This window comes from Haemaphysalis longicornis, unplaced genomic scaffold, assembly GCF_048455015.1.
Source record: "Haemaphysalis longicornis isolate Haplotype H1 unplaced genomic scaffold, Haemaphysalis longicornis Haplotype H1 scaffold_1, whole genome shotgun sequence".
NCBI classification, from domain to species: Eukaryota; Metazoa; Arthropoda; class Arachnida; order Ixodida; family Ixodidae; genus Haemaphysalis; species Haemaphysalis longicornis.
In genome coordinates, this window is record NW_027526203.1 from 397085730 (window position 1) to 397100439 (window position 14710).

Below are 14710 nucleotides of genomic sequence, written 5' to 3' on the forward strand. Positions count from 1 at the left end.
TCCACGGTAAAATGGAGAAGGGGATGATGACAGGCTATACATACAAGCCAAGTGAATGCACACAAAAATTGCTCATATGCCTTTTTGCAATTTTTATGTACCCTTGACTTTTCTTATAGGCTAATTAGTTGTGTGATGTGCTGCACAGAAAAGCAGAACATAAGTGATAGTACATTGCAACGACGGCAAGATTTTGTATCAGAATAGGGGTTCAGGAGTCAGAGAGGATGTTGGGAGGGGTATATGTGGAGAAATGAAGGCTTTGCGGAAACTAGAAATACTTTTGCAGACCCACATTTAAGGAACACTGGGCAATGGACTTTACACATGTGCAACTCAAAGAAATTTGCATGTTCAGATTTTCTTGAGGGCTTTTTTTTTTATTATTATTATTATTATTATTGCCCCAAAGTTCTGTCTCTAAAAACTGGTATGGTTTGTTTCACGAGGATGCTTGGATGCCTGTTTGCAATGGTGGGCATCAAACATCGCTCGGAACCACTCAATCAATCGGTATCATTGCCACAGTTCTAGGAGGGTGGGAAACGGTGACTCAGCCCCTCTGTGACATCCGACAGGCTGCAGGAGGTGCGGGACATGATAGCAGCTGCCAGCCTGCCCCTTCCCTTTCAGCGACATGCATATTATCTGGGAACGAAACTGACAAACTGGTTTACAGCAAAAACTACAACACAAATTAAACATTTTTGAGGGGCTTGTGGTGTTTTCTGTCCCTTTTCGCCCCACCAACCCCAACTCGGCAGGCCTGGGCGGGACTAACCTTGAATAGAGCTAGAGGGGAAGCAGGCATAGGTAGTCGTGAAAGTTGTCTTGGGTGCTTTTGGAGCCAACTGTGAGGCTGGCGTCTTGCCTGGACAGAAAAACGTTTTGATTGATTGATTGTAGGGTTTAACGCGCCGACGCAACGCAGGCGATGAGGCGCGCCGTAGTGGGGGGCTCCGGATTAATTTTGACCACCTGGGGATCTTTAACGTGCGCCGAAATCTCGTACACACGGGCGTTTTTGCTTTTCGCCTCCATCAGAAAAGCGGCCGCCGCGGCCGGGAATCGAACCCGCGACCTCGTGCTCAGCAGCGCAACGCCTTAGCCACTGAGCCACCGTGACGGGTCAGAAAAACGTTTTAATTCATGCGTTAATTATAGCTTATGAGCCAGAAGGGACTAATCACAGGGAAAAAAAAAAACCGAAAAACACAAATGTGCTTCAGTGGAGCTTTTTTCGAGAAAAGAAGTTAAAACATTACGATGCACTACTGTCTGGCTGCATAGTGTAATCTCTTTTTTTTTATTTTGTAAGATAGCTGCATTTATGGCAAAAGCCATGCAAAAAACTTGGATATAAAATATTTATCTTTATAAATGCACTCGTTTGCACAAAAGTATATCAAAAATTTGAATGAATGCAAGTTGCCATGGGATGTGTTTGGGAGTTATTTTTCCTCATAAGAGACTCTCATATCAGTTGTGTTGTTATTCTTTGTTTCCTGATGAGTGGTGTGTAATTTCTATGTGCAGCATGGAAGAGTACCAGCACTACAAGCGAACTACCAGTCCCCTGCTGCCATTGCCACCAGGGCTGTACAGGGAGGTGCCATCCTGCTTCAAATGTCTCATTTGTTTCGAGTTTCCTATTTACACAAATTCCAAAGCCATTGCAACATCCATCTAACACACTCTGCGGCAAGTAATGCAGAGACACAAAATTTTGATTGCCATTAGTAACTGGAATAGTACGAAAATGTGTTTGTGCTCGTATTGTAAATGACTAGTGCAGCCAAGCCTGACCTTGTTGCATTAGTGCCGATGAAGGGAGGCACTCCAGCCAGATACGTGAACACATTTTTCTGATTTACAAGCCACCAAATTAGTTTAAAAGGTGGCACTTACTGCGCTAAAGTATACTGGGTGTATCACACAAACATGTTGTCTTACATTGACATAGTCAAATTTGTTTTCAAGACTAAGTGTGTGCCTCTATCAAAATTATTTGTCTTGGGGACACCAAGAGTATAGCTTTACGACAAATTGGGCTATTTGGTGGCCAGGTAATGTGCAACGCGCACACAACAGAGAAGTGAGTATTGAAGTTCGTAAAGGTTGTAGCAGTTCTTTCACAGATGACTTCCCTCTCTCCTGAATTATGTTTCTGTGGTGTGACACTCAAGGGAGAAGACTTTACTTTCTTAAAACAGTTGCTTATGTTATGCATTACATTAATGACAAAATTCACATGATAGTTTGTGAGACTTGCTTTTTATGAGCTCAGGTAGATTAAGCATTGGATAAACAGTACTTCCATCACAGGCACTCTGGTTGTATTGGTATGTGAAATGTAATCATCAAGGAAGCTTCCTAAAATCAGAAGTCTGTCGGGTCTTGTGGTTATGCCACTAACTGGGCAGGCAGCAAAGCAGACTTACACAACTAAATCAAAGTGAGCATGGCAGTACAAGGCAGTCGGTTATCTGGTGCCACCACTGTGGAAACCAGCCTTCAGACAATAAAAAAATGTATGATGGAAAATTGTGAACTGCCAGGTACCTGGTGCAATGAAAGGCTTCTCAGACAAAGCAGCATTTTAAGTAAGAAAGGGCCTGCCTGTACAGGTTTTTGTCAGAGTCGCTGACAAACAGTGCCAATAAGCCCTTCAGCTACCTTTGTCATGCATAGCACAACAGTACAAGGAAAGGAACCAGGATTTATCATGCAGTAATGTACAAGCTATCCCTATCAACTCATTTCAGTCACAACCATAACTATGACATGAAAGGCTTCAGTTTTCGGCTGCTTTTCTTTGCTTGCAATGTTCTCACAGGAGGCCGCTCTGAAGGTAATGAAGTTCCGAGAGCTCTTACCATGCGTGTGGCCGACTGAGACCTACTCATTAGGGCAAACAATGCACTATCTCACTTGTTTAGTTTGTTCTAAATGGGAAAGAAGGAGAAACAAGCAGAAGGCACATGAAAAAACTGTAAGGACATTGATGGATCTCTTGGTACAAGAGCATGTGTGCTCTTCTCCTGCATGCCAGTATTACATTATGCCTTTTGAAGGACTTGTGGTCAAATGACCACGTGCTGAGGACTGCACAGATGCATGAAAAGCAGTTGTGCACGCGTTGCCTGCTTCTACCACATTTTATTTTTGTTAATCCTTGCGATGCAGAGACTTTCATTAAGGTGAACTAAAGGAACCTGGCAAATTCGTTCACCATAAATGCATGCAATTTTTCTATTGTGTCCTTCACAAAGAGGCAAAGGTGTGTGCTTGTTTTGATCATGAGTTCGTCTCAACAAAAGTCTGCTCTATATCAAGTCCATCATAGTTACGCATTCCATTGACACGATACCATAATGTTAACTGTTTACGTCAACTAAGGTAGTACAAATTTCCGATATCTTGTGTGCCCAAAAGGTGCTTAACAGGAATTTTTAGAGTGAAAGTTTAACAATAGATGCATGAACATTCCCTCGGTTATTTAGCTGATGTTTGTATGCGCACCTCTGTAGCCCCACGAGGAAGCACACTGGGAAACAGAGGCTCTGATTCCCAAAGAGCCGCGTTTTCAGTGGCCCACCCATATGTACCCTGTAAATGCTCCATAGTCAGAAGATTCATTGACTGTAGTAGCACACTGCTAAGAACTACCCCTTTCCCAGCTTGTAATTGCAGTGACTGCATGGCTGGTCTGGTGAAGCTCTAGTATCATCACCTCCAGAAAAAGGAGTGCATCGTTGATTGAGGGGGCTCAAAGGATTACCATGCCCTTGCAATCAACCCTGGAATAACATTGCTGACTTGTAATCCATCATATTCGGCTGCTTATGCGCATAACTACTTGTAATCTCACACCATCGAATCTGGTTACTTTTACATCCTCTGTGGAAATCTCTTGCAAAATATGGGAGGGCATCTTATTTGCTTCTAAACAATCTTTTAGCTGTTATAGCACTGTACCACACCATGTACCACTATTCATGCACAGTGTACTTAAACTGTGCGTGTGACATTATGAAGTGCACATGCGATCAGTTTGCTTGGCAGCTATGGATTGCAGTTGCAGATTTTGGTGTAGTGTAGTCATCCTGTTAGTGGTGTGAAAATTCTAACCAGTGCTGGCACCATAGACTGCCATGATAATGTAGCCTGAATGCTTTCCGTAATTCTAAATGCGCTTCCTAATGACTGCTTTGCGGCACATTGCTCTGATCCCCTGCTTATGGAGTTTAAAGGACATTAGTGTTGCTCACACCAAACAGCAATAGTATCCGCTAGAGAGTGTCACATTTGCGCAAAGGTCAAACATAAATATTCGCTCTACCATCTGCATGTGGAATGTCTTGCAAAACCAAGGCAATCTTTTGATGGCAATCTGTACTAAAAAGAATAAGCGGTGCAAAAACGATGGAACACAGGAAAGAAAAAAACTAACAGACACAGTGCTGTGTCTGTTAGTTCTTCCTTTCTTGTGTTCCGTCGTTTTTGCACCGCTTATTTTTTTTAATGTACCAACTTGCCCAATCTTTTGTTTTAGCAAATCTGTATTAGTGGCAGAGTTTTGCTAGGATCAACAACAACCAGGTTTATCGAGTTCTTGTTTTATACAAATATTATATGTATATTATGTATATATATTTAAAAGTATTTTTTCAAACTTCATGTAAATAACATATAGGTAATACTAAAGTTCTGCTGTCCTCTTCATGTTCCCTACAGTAAAAGGTATTCAGTATTTTTAGATTTACTATTATAGTAGAGCCTGGTTAAACTGTATCCGACTTAGAAACTTGAAAGCTAAGTACAAGTTGGTAGCACGGATTAAGTGAGTAGCGCAACACTAAACATCTTGGCATGGGAAATAAACTGGCTACCTTTATAGCAAGTGAGGACTATGAACTAGACTTTGTTGTAATAGCACTTTCAATTTCTGCTGATGAGAACAGAAGTATGTCATTGCTGGCTGTAAGATTAGAACAGCAGAGCTGTCTAATCGTACTTGAGCGGTTCTCACTCTGAAATCAATGAGCTGTTTTTTAGCAGCCCATACGAGATGGCTGGGGGCAGAATGAATCCACGATGCCTGCTTCCGAAAGCCACTCTACAGTTAGAACAGTAGCTCCATCCTTGTCCTTGTAGTGTTCTGATGCCAAGATAAGGCCATTGTTTAGGAGCCTAGGATCGGAGTAAGCAAACTGTAGAAGCAATTCCTGTAGAAGCAACTTGCTTAGCATAAAATAGCACATAACTGTTTTTGTAGAGTTTTCATTTTGAGAAGGTCCATGTGAAGAGCTTAGTAATCAGTTCATCAGCAAGCTGCGTGAAAAGGACATACACCTGCCTTTAAAAAAAGGTGTAAAAATAGGGTGTTGTATGGTAAGTGCATAAGCATGACTCAATGAGTGAATCTTGTGAGAAAGCATTGGCTTTTTGTTGAGATGTCCACCCTGGAGCATAATAGGCGAACTGGATATTGACAGGACCTGCTTCCAAACGTTACTAGCGGTTAATTAAGCAGTGGAGCTTTCTGGTCTCTATGAACAATGTTGTTTTTGGAGTTTTTTTTTTTTTTTTTCCCAGTGCCTAGTGGAATGTGTTCCTAATGTGTAATACTCATTTCAGGAAAATTGCAGTAACGTTATTGCTGTTTTTAGCTGTTGTATTTTTAATATAACATTATAAATAAATATTTCTGTTTTTAATACAGCAGAATAGGACTAACATTGTGCTTAAAATGTTGCAAAAACATTTAGGCTTATAAATTTTTGTGCAAGCTGAACAAGGCATGCAGGAGGTGCCACACATAATATAAGCCAAGCTGACGGTAACAGTACTTTCTGTATTAGGCAATTCATTAAAGCAGGCTAAGTGATGAATCTTGAAAGCATTGAACATAACTAAAAGTGTACTAATAAAAGAGTTATAGTCTCTATATATACTACTATAGTCTCCCAGAAGATTTCATTACTGTAATACTAGCTTCTGTGCGGGAGCCCAAAAATAGTATTTTCTGTATTGCAGAGGACCTTAAAGGGACACTGAAGTGAATTTTTCAAGCTTCTGTTTTTGCTTGCATTGCATAGACTGGCTCAAATAAGCGCAGTTTTCATCGTTTGTCTGGTGGATAAGGTGATATTTATTTTATAAAGCGTGAAAGAAGAAAAACTACCATGCGTGGCCGCACCAACTAAAGCAGTGACGTCCATACAAGATGCGATGTGATTGGACAATGTCCAAGATTAGAATTCAAAACAGTTTCAGTTTCGGTTCTGTGAAACAACATGCTTTGCATCCGACGTTATCGTTGGCTGGGCATTCTCAATATCTAAGTAATCGGCATACCGCACTTGATTGATTATGAGGTTGAATGCGCCGACACTCCACAGGCGATGAGGCACACCATAGCGGAGGGCTCCGGATTAATTTTGACCACCTTGGGGTCTTTAACGTGTGCCGAAATTTCTAACACATGGGCATTTTTGTTTTTCACCTCCATCAGAAAAGCAGCTGCCATGGCCAGGAATCGAACCCACATCCTTGTGCTCAGAAGCACAATGCCATAGCCACTGAGCCACCACGGCGGGCAGCATACAGCACTTCTGCCATGTTGTCAGCTGTAAAATGCATCAGATAAGCCTGCCAGCACGATTTGGAATCGTAATGATCACTAGCTGAGGCGTACACAGTGGATGAACGCCCTCAGCATCATCGGAGATGCTCAAATGCGATGCGCTTTTCCCCCACCTTTTGAGCTTGCCTTGCTCGTGCCTGTATCATAAGAGGCGTGTTCGCACCAGGCCAAGGGTCGGCCGATTTGGGACTGTGCCCGCAAGCATTCGGTGCTTATGGCAACACCACGCCAACGAGAACTTGCCAGTGCGTCAGTGTCAGTCTGCACGCGTTCTGTGAACTCGCTCATGGAGAAATGAACGTTACAGCACAAAAATTGTGAATTCAGTATAAAAAACATTGCCCGAAAACAAATAAATCAACTTAAGAAAAATGCGCTGTCGTTGGAACTTGCGATTTGCAAATCAACAGACCTAGAGTTCCAGACCACTCAGCCACCAGCCAGCGCTGCCGGGAATGGTAATATAAAGTATATGTTCTATAGCCTGTTTACATTTTTATTTAGTTTTAGCATTCCAAGCAGCTTAGATAACTATTTCTTGAATAACGCTCCTGCAGTAAGCGTCCCCCAAATTCCCACAAATATCTCACCTCTAGCGACTGAATTCCTTAGGCAGAACAGCAATTCGCAAATGTGTGGTCGTGCTGCTGGCCACTGTGCTTGTTCACCCAGCGCAAAAAGTACTTTCTGCACCCTGGTTTTACGCTGTACAATAAAAGTAACAGTTGATTTTAATTCCTTAGTACCTATATTAACTTCGCTGACTCTTCTCCCGCCTTCAATTGGCCTTAAATACTTCTGCTAGCATACCAATAAAGTCTTTTCACTCACTCACTCACTCAAGCGTTGCATGTGCACTTGTGTGGAGTGACTTGAACTTAAAGCTTAATGCAACAAACTTGCCAACTAAAGGCACAATCTGCCAGGCACACACGTGTCGTGGGTTAGTTTCAACTGAGCGAACAGATTGCGACGACCCAGCGGCGGCCGGCCGATTAAACACGGGGCCGACTGATTCTGTCGGAGGGTCGGCAAGCCGTGCACTAGCGCGGTCAAGCCAAGCCACCTTGTTTTGACGTCATACAAAATGTCATAGGAAATCGGCAAGGAGGATGTAGAAAGCAGGACAGTATTTTCGAATTGATTTTTCTACTGAATAAAGTCGCGTAAACACAGCAGGAGTGGTCAAAACATGGCCTAGAGACTCCAGACTACAATTTGCACTAGCAATCCCACATTGCTTACGAATAACTTCAGTGTCCCTTTAAAGGTTTTGGCCACTTGTACTTGTACCTAATGCTTAATGAATTGATTCATGATAAGTGAAAAGGGCCTCAGTGAAGTGCTTTGCAAAAAAAAAAAACAGAGTGATTGTGTTTTGATGTGATAACAGCTTATCTGCACCTTGCATTTGGGGAAAGAACTGTGGCCGTGATCACCGGCCAATAACACGTGTCTAGGCGGTATTCAAATCTGGATTTTATCAGCTGTGCAGAGATTGTGCAAGTGCCGGGGGTTTCCTTTTACCTTGGAAGGGTCCCCATAATAAGCAGTATTTTCAGAAATCGCACATGCTCAGGTATTACCAGGATGTAGTCCTATGCAGTTAGTATAAGTGTGGACCAGTTGTGGAAGAGAGCCAGACAATATGAGTGGCAAGTTTAGATGTGTTGCAAGAGGTGTTGTCGCATGTCCACCAACACCTCAGCACCTGAGCATGGTCAGGGTCCCACTTTGTGTTTGTACAGTGCCTCTTTGCCCACTCACTGAGTTCAATGATTGTAGGGGACGACACCCACAAAAGTGTCATGAGTGAAAGGTTCATGCAGCCTTTGTAAATGAGGCATGCACTGGCTGTGCAGTTTGCAACGAAAAGCTGGTTTTGCTTGTCTTTGCATGCCTTTTCGGTGGGCGTGTTCTTATTTTGTAATGTGGCACAGAGGCTCAGCTGGGCATCTCAGAAATTTCAGCTATGTAATCGATTGCCTTGGAAAGCAGCTTTCTTGGAGAGTCCCGCTTGTTCCAGTTTGGCCAGTCTGGCTTTGTGTGTTTGGCAGTGGCGTTTGTACATTCACTGCTCATGTTATTTGTAATCAAGAGAGATGATGTTCCAGCAGCCCAGATTCCTGTTTGCACCTCAGAACTCTGGTGTAGCCTTAGCACACTGAAACATTGATTTCAAATTACTGCTCCATGGCTTGGCACGTCTCAAGGATCCACGAGGTACTGTGCATTCTGTACAGAAAGGCTCATGCCACTGCTGTCCAAAATAAGCATCAAGTTTGTCTTCGTGTCATCCCTGCAACTTGACATCATCTGTGGTACACTCAAGTCCGAGTAAGACGGGAACACAAAAAATGTCAGCCTGCAAATTTCAGGACCTCATTGCTTGTAGGTACAGTATTGGCCTGGCTTCGTCATGAAAATTCATTATAAACATTGTATTACTGGAGCAATGCATTGATTGTTGATATTTGCATTTATGCTTTATTCCAGCATCACTGTACCCCTGACTTTGCCGCAAGAGTGCAGAAGATAAACACAGTTCTTTGGGGTTAAAAGTACAACTTTTGCGTTCAAAGTTCCCAGCTTTTTTATAAAGTATGAATCAGTGCACAAAAAACAAAAGAAAACACTAAAGTACAATCACCAAATAGCTGCTTTTGTGCATGAAATGAAACTTCTGATGCAGGTGAGGAGTGAAAACGGCCGTGTTTTGAGATTTCGGCGCACGTTAGGATCCCCAGGTGGTCAAAATTAATCCAGAGCCCCTCTCTATGGCGCACCTCGTAGCCCAGGTGCAGCTTTGGCACGATTAAACTCCACAATCAGTCAGTCAATGAAAAGAAACATCCTTATTTTTAACAGTTTGTCTGTGTGACGTGAGACATTTTATGTTCATGTAGCAGGCATGATAAAATGTGCTGCTGGGCTAGTGGGTTCGCGGTATTCACGGTAAAAGTTAGTGCAGATTTACAAACAAAATACAAGACTGACAGACGGGAAGTACCAGCCTCATCCATCTGTCTTGTGCTTTGTCTGTAAAGCTGTGCCAACTTTTATTGCGAATGTAGTAGATCTACACAGAATGCCTAGGTTCTCAAACCTGGAGGCATGACAAGTGCTGCGCAGCAAGTTGAGACATGTTCAAAAGGTCCATATAGTCATAAGTATTTTTTTCTGTGGCGAAAATGGGCCAGCTCGGGGCAGTTTTGCTATAGCAGAAAACGGTAGTTCTGGCAGCTGCCTTGCTAGCAATGTTGGGTCAGTGAAACCATCTACTTGATCACTTAGTGTGATGAAGCCATTTCCTATTAGAGGAAGAAAGAATACTGGACAAAAATACTTTACATTGAGATGAAATATCAGCAACGTAAACAATAACTTGATCTAAATTTGTAATTCATTATGATGGTTTCGTGCATCCTGTATTGAAATAAAAAGCTTTTGTCAGCTGAGGGGAAATGAAATCAGTATATATTATTAATCTTGTCCCATTTTACATTGCAAACTGTGTATTTTAAATCTTCAAAAAGTGTTCTTTCTGAAGTATGCCGGCTTCTTTTAAATTGGTTACGCTTTTGGGCATGTTTCCTGATGAGAGGCCGACTTATTAATCATAGTGACAATAATATGGTAACAGTTTTAACGAAATTTGTTGCAGGTGTAACCACTGCCCATCACACCAACTTTACTGTTGTGTGAATACTGTATATATTTCTGTGTGTTTCAGTCTTTTACTTTTACTTTATCTATGTGCACAGAGTACCTTGTGATACTGTGTGTAAACACAGGAATGGAAGAAAAAAAGGCACCACCTAGCAGGTGTCAACTTTTAGGTGCCTTTGTCGACACGAACCTTGTGTTTTTAAATTGTGAGGAGACCTTCAGCGACACAGACTGCATGATATTTGTGTTGCACAGTAAGAGTCCATAAGCTGTGGGGAGAACAATAATGTCAAAAGGGAAATTCTGCTGACAGAAAATGTATGCATATAGCTCGAGCACCTGGCAACTGGTTCGATCTTAACTTGTGGATTCACCTACTGCAGTATTTTTTTAGTCAAGAAGGGGAAAAATGTGAAGGGAAGCAAACAGAACAGGCCTAAAGGAAGATCGAGGAGCAGACAGGATAGCAGAAAATTAGCCCATCTGCTCTTTTTTTTTTTTTTTTTTTTGCTGTGTCTACTGTTTTTTTACAGGATTTTTTAAATGACTGTTCTAGTTGGCCTCAAGTTTGTTGCTTTTATTCAGTAAATAGGTTTGACTGTGGCTGCACAAAGCACCAGCTCAAAAACTAGTGGTGGTATTTATTTTAGAAGGGCAGCACTTGTCAGTTATCATTCCAGCTATGCAGTACAGTTTAAACAAACCCGTGGGTGGTTGTGAGCACATTCCCTTTGCAGTGAAGCTGCATATAGTAATCGTGGTTGCAGTAGGAATTTTCTCGCCCAATATCAGTTAAACTGAAAGCTGTAATTCTTTTCAGGCCTGTAGCTCGCACCAGTGCATGGAGCAGCACGCTTTGTTGAAGCACTTTCATCTTAGTTATGGAAGTATAGTGCAATGGATAGAACAATGTTTGGGCCCTGCGACAAGAACAGAATATAATGACTGGTTGTCATGCAGTAGAGGCTGTGCCTATGAAGTTAATGAAGGAAGCGGTTGCAAGATGTGCCAGCACATCACTTGTGGTGTAATGTATGTATTGCTGCCACCTGCCAGAAAGTAATTTCACAGTCTTGCTACGGAGCTGTTCTGTGTGATGAGTTTTATGCTTTGTACGAATAATTTTGCTTCTGCGCATAGTCATGCATATTATGCATGGAGAAGCCAGCTGGCAACTTTAATTGTGTTCATACATTTTGTGTGCAGCCTGCTGATAGATTAGTAAGGATAATTAAGATTGCACTGGTGGTGCTTAATGATATTTCCAGTGTTTGAGGAGGGGGTAGCTTGTTGTGCTTGCACGTGCAAGGGGAGATATGCGTCTTTATATGGATCAGGCTGTTGGCACAAACAGCACACAATCGAGCTGTAGGATCGTAATTCTTGTTCAACCACTGGCACTTATCTTGTCCTTCTGTAATGTTCCACTGCTTTTCATGCCATGAATCATGGCTAAATTGGCTGGAATTGATTTGCTTCATTAGGTATGGACAATTCTAGGGTGCACATAGCAATCGTTAGCAATGCATTACAATTACTGCTTCATTTCACGAAACCACAGTGTTGCAGCTACACAGGCGGCATACTTTTCTTTTAGTACTTGCTATGTGCACTCCACATGCATTATCAGGCAGGATACTAGTGTGAATTTTCTCAAAAATTTTTATATTTTTATTTCGGCCTTTTTTCATGCTTGAGGGATCCAAAAGCTTGGGCTTTTCCGCATCCAACGATTAGTATGAACTACAGAATAGTGTGAATTGTGCAGAAATGACTCGGTTATATTTTTTGCACATGTTCTGCACTATTTTAACCGACAATTATATGCCTGTTGCTCAAGTCATGACAACCATGAGTGCAATATACATCGTCCTCGCCATTATATGTCTACAGCCATCAGGTGTGATGCCTGCATATAAATGTATTTTTTGTTTTCTCCTACACTAAAATATTACAGAGGCTTAGTAAGGCTCATATAATGGCAGCTTTACATAAAAGCTAGACTAGTGTGATAGCCTTAACTACTGTTATAGTATGCTTGAGATTCACCCGTAGTGTTATCTAGATATGGTGCCAATGGTGTACATATACGCCTTTCTTTTTTAGCCTTTGAACTACTTCTTGTTATCTTTACGAAAGTTGCCAAGTGCTTGGAGCACTTATGAATGCCATCAAATTTTAATTGATATGCACTCTTTTTTCTTAAAGCCAGTCCATAAGCATGATTTGTTAGAAGTACAACCATTAGGGCAGAAAAAAATTAGAAAATAGTGCACGTTTCATGTTTGCCACATAAAATATCTGCTCCATATTTTATTGTTTTTTATTCAGGACTCGCGACAAAACAACTACCAGATGACTTCTTCCAGCATGGTCCTGTCTTTTCGTGGCAATTGAAATAGGGCATTTTAAGATGACATAACAATCTGAATAAGAATTCATACTCAACTTGCCAGTTTCAGTGTACATATTTAGTACACATATTTGTAAATACTAGGTCCAGCAGCTGGTTCTATTGGCTGGTTGTTCCAACTAAAGTCATTTTACCCCCACCCCCTTTCTATCCTTTTTCCCAAATCCCAAATACCCCCCCCCCCCCCATCCCCCCACTTCCCCTTTTTCTTTCTTGGTAAATTCTCGAAACTGACGATTTAAAAGTTTGGTGCTGCCTTGAAGCAAAAGTGTGCAGTTATACAGAATGTTATCAGTTGAAATGTACTGGTATTTGTTGTGACTGTGTACGGACACTGCTCTGATTGTACTAACCAATCTTTGCTTGTGCATAGGTCAAAGCAGCAGTGCAGATCACTATATCAATGCGTTCTACTGCTTGCCGTGAATTATGAAAGCCTTTACGTTTGCACCGCCTGCTTTATGAATGGACTTTTTCGCAGCCTGTTGGAACAGACTACAGTTGGGCTTAAAATTGTATTTGCGTAAACTTCTCTTACATTGTTACTATGGCCAGAAACTCCAATGCAGTAATATTGCTTCAGCCCAGAATTCTGGTTACCCCCCTCCCCCCCTTTATCTTGATTGGTGACTTAACGCCAAAACAGGAGTAAAACATTTACAACCTTCTTGGAGCTTTTAGCGTACAGTACGTTCCACACAGCTGAGGACTTCAGCTGCTGATAAATTCTGAACTCAAGAACTCTAATCATGAGCCAAACAGAAAACTCAGCTAAGGAAAAGCATGCTTATGTGACAAGCCTGCAGAATATTTTTCATACTGTGTACTTGGACAAAAAAAATGTTCATGTAAAATGTATATCAACTGTTTGTACAGGGCATTTATGAGAGAGCAAGCTCTTGGTACAGCTCCCTTGAATACTATTGTGGCAATGTCCGGAATGTATTTTTCTCTGTTACAACCAAAATATTTTTTTCTGTCTCATTTTGCTTTTACACCATTCATTGAGTAAGTTTTTTTTTTTAAGCTTGCATGTCTATGTGCCATAACCTACCGTTGGGTCATGCCGCAGTTGTTTTGTTAGTACATAGGAGTTCTATAATGTGTTTTTACAGCCAGTGCTAATGGAAATTGCTGAGGCATATTAGGAGTGTTTGGTTTACCACGTCACTGGACAAAATGTTGGTGTTATTTTTGTCGAGATGAGTACATACAACTTATCTAAAACGTACCACAGTTATGTCACAGTTATGTCACAGTTATGCGACATTTTGTCTGGTTATTATCGCAGCAAAAAGATTGCAGTGAACAGCACTGAACTAGAACTGGAAGCTGTAGTGAGACAGCAAAAACCCTTGTATCAAATGCGAAGGCATTTGTCAGTGCAAACGAGGAATATCTGTCTTGCAGTGTTGAGGATTCCCACTGATGGTAGGATGGTGTGAAAGGTCACCAGAAAGTTGTATAACTCTACTTGTATTAGTAGTTAAAAATGATTACATCCAACTAGCAAGTGGGCGACAAGTGATCTCTTTACTGTAGTCACTCGGTTGTTCAAACCGTGCCAACAAAACTTTCCCCCTTCAACAAAAAAATGCATTGCTTGTCGTGTAGTTCACAACAGACGTTAATCTCCATGCTTAATTGGAATAGACATGGAGGCTTTAATTCATGCAAATATACTAACAATATAAGCACCACGTGCGATAGCCCCAGCCTTTTTACTGTGCTGGCTTTTTTTAGATTTAGTTTCATGAAAAATGTTTAAGCCCACTCGTATCTCATTTTCTTGCAAAGCCGGAGTTACAGAATGTGCTCATGGACAGGCACTTACCCCTGAGGGGCAAACAACATGCGTATTGGCGGTGAGATGTTTGAGTGGCGCCCCCTGGCTCTGACGTCGGCTTAGGGACTCGCGCCGCTGTCGTCTGCTACACTCCGCTTATGAGGGGCAGCAGTGCCTGTGCTAGAAATCACCC

At 41.8% G+C, this 14710-nt stretch overlaps 1 protein-coding gene across 1 annotated transcript in view; it reads left to right on the forward strand.

Moving 5' to 3' along the window:
- The window catches only part of LOC144155345 (uncharacterized), a 30171-nt gene extending 19360 nt beyond the window's left edge, over window positions 1-10811 (forward strand). Inside the window, exon 6 of the mRNA XM_077686714.1 lies at window positions 1537-10811. Coding sequence (XP_077542840.1) covers window positions 1537-1690 — 154 coding nt within the window. The 3' untranslated portion in view covers window positions 1691-10811. The remainder of the gene's footprint in view (window positions 1-1536) is intronic.
- The last annotated feature ends 3899 nt before the right edge of the window (window positions 10812-14710 follow it).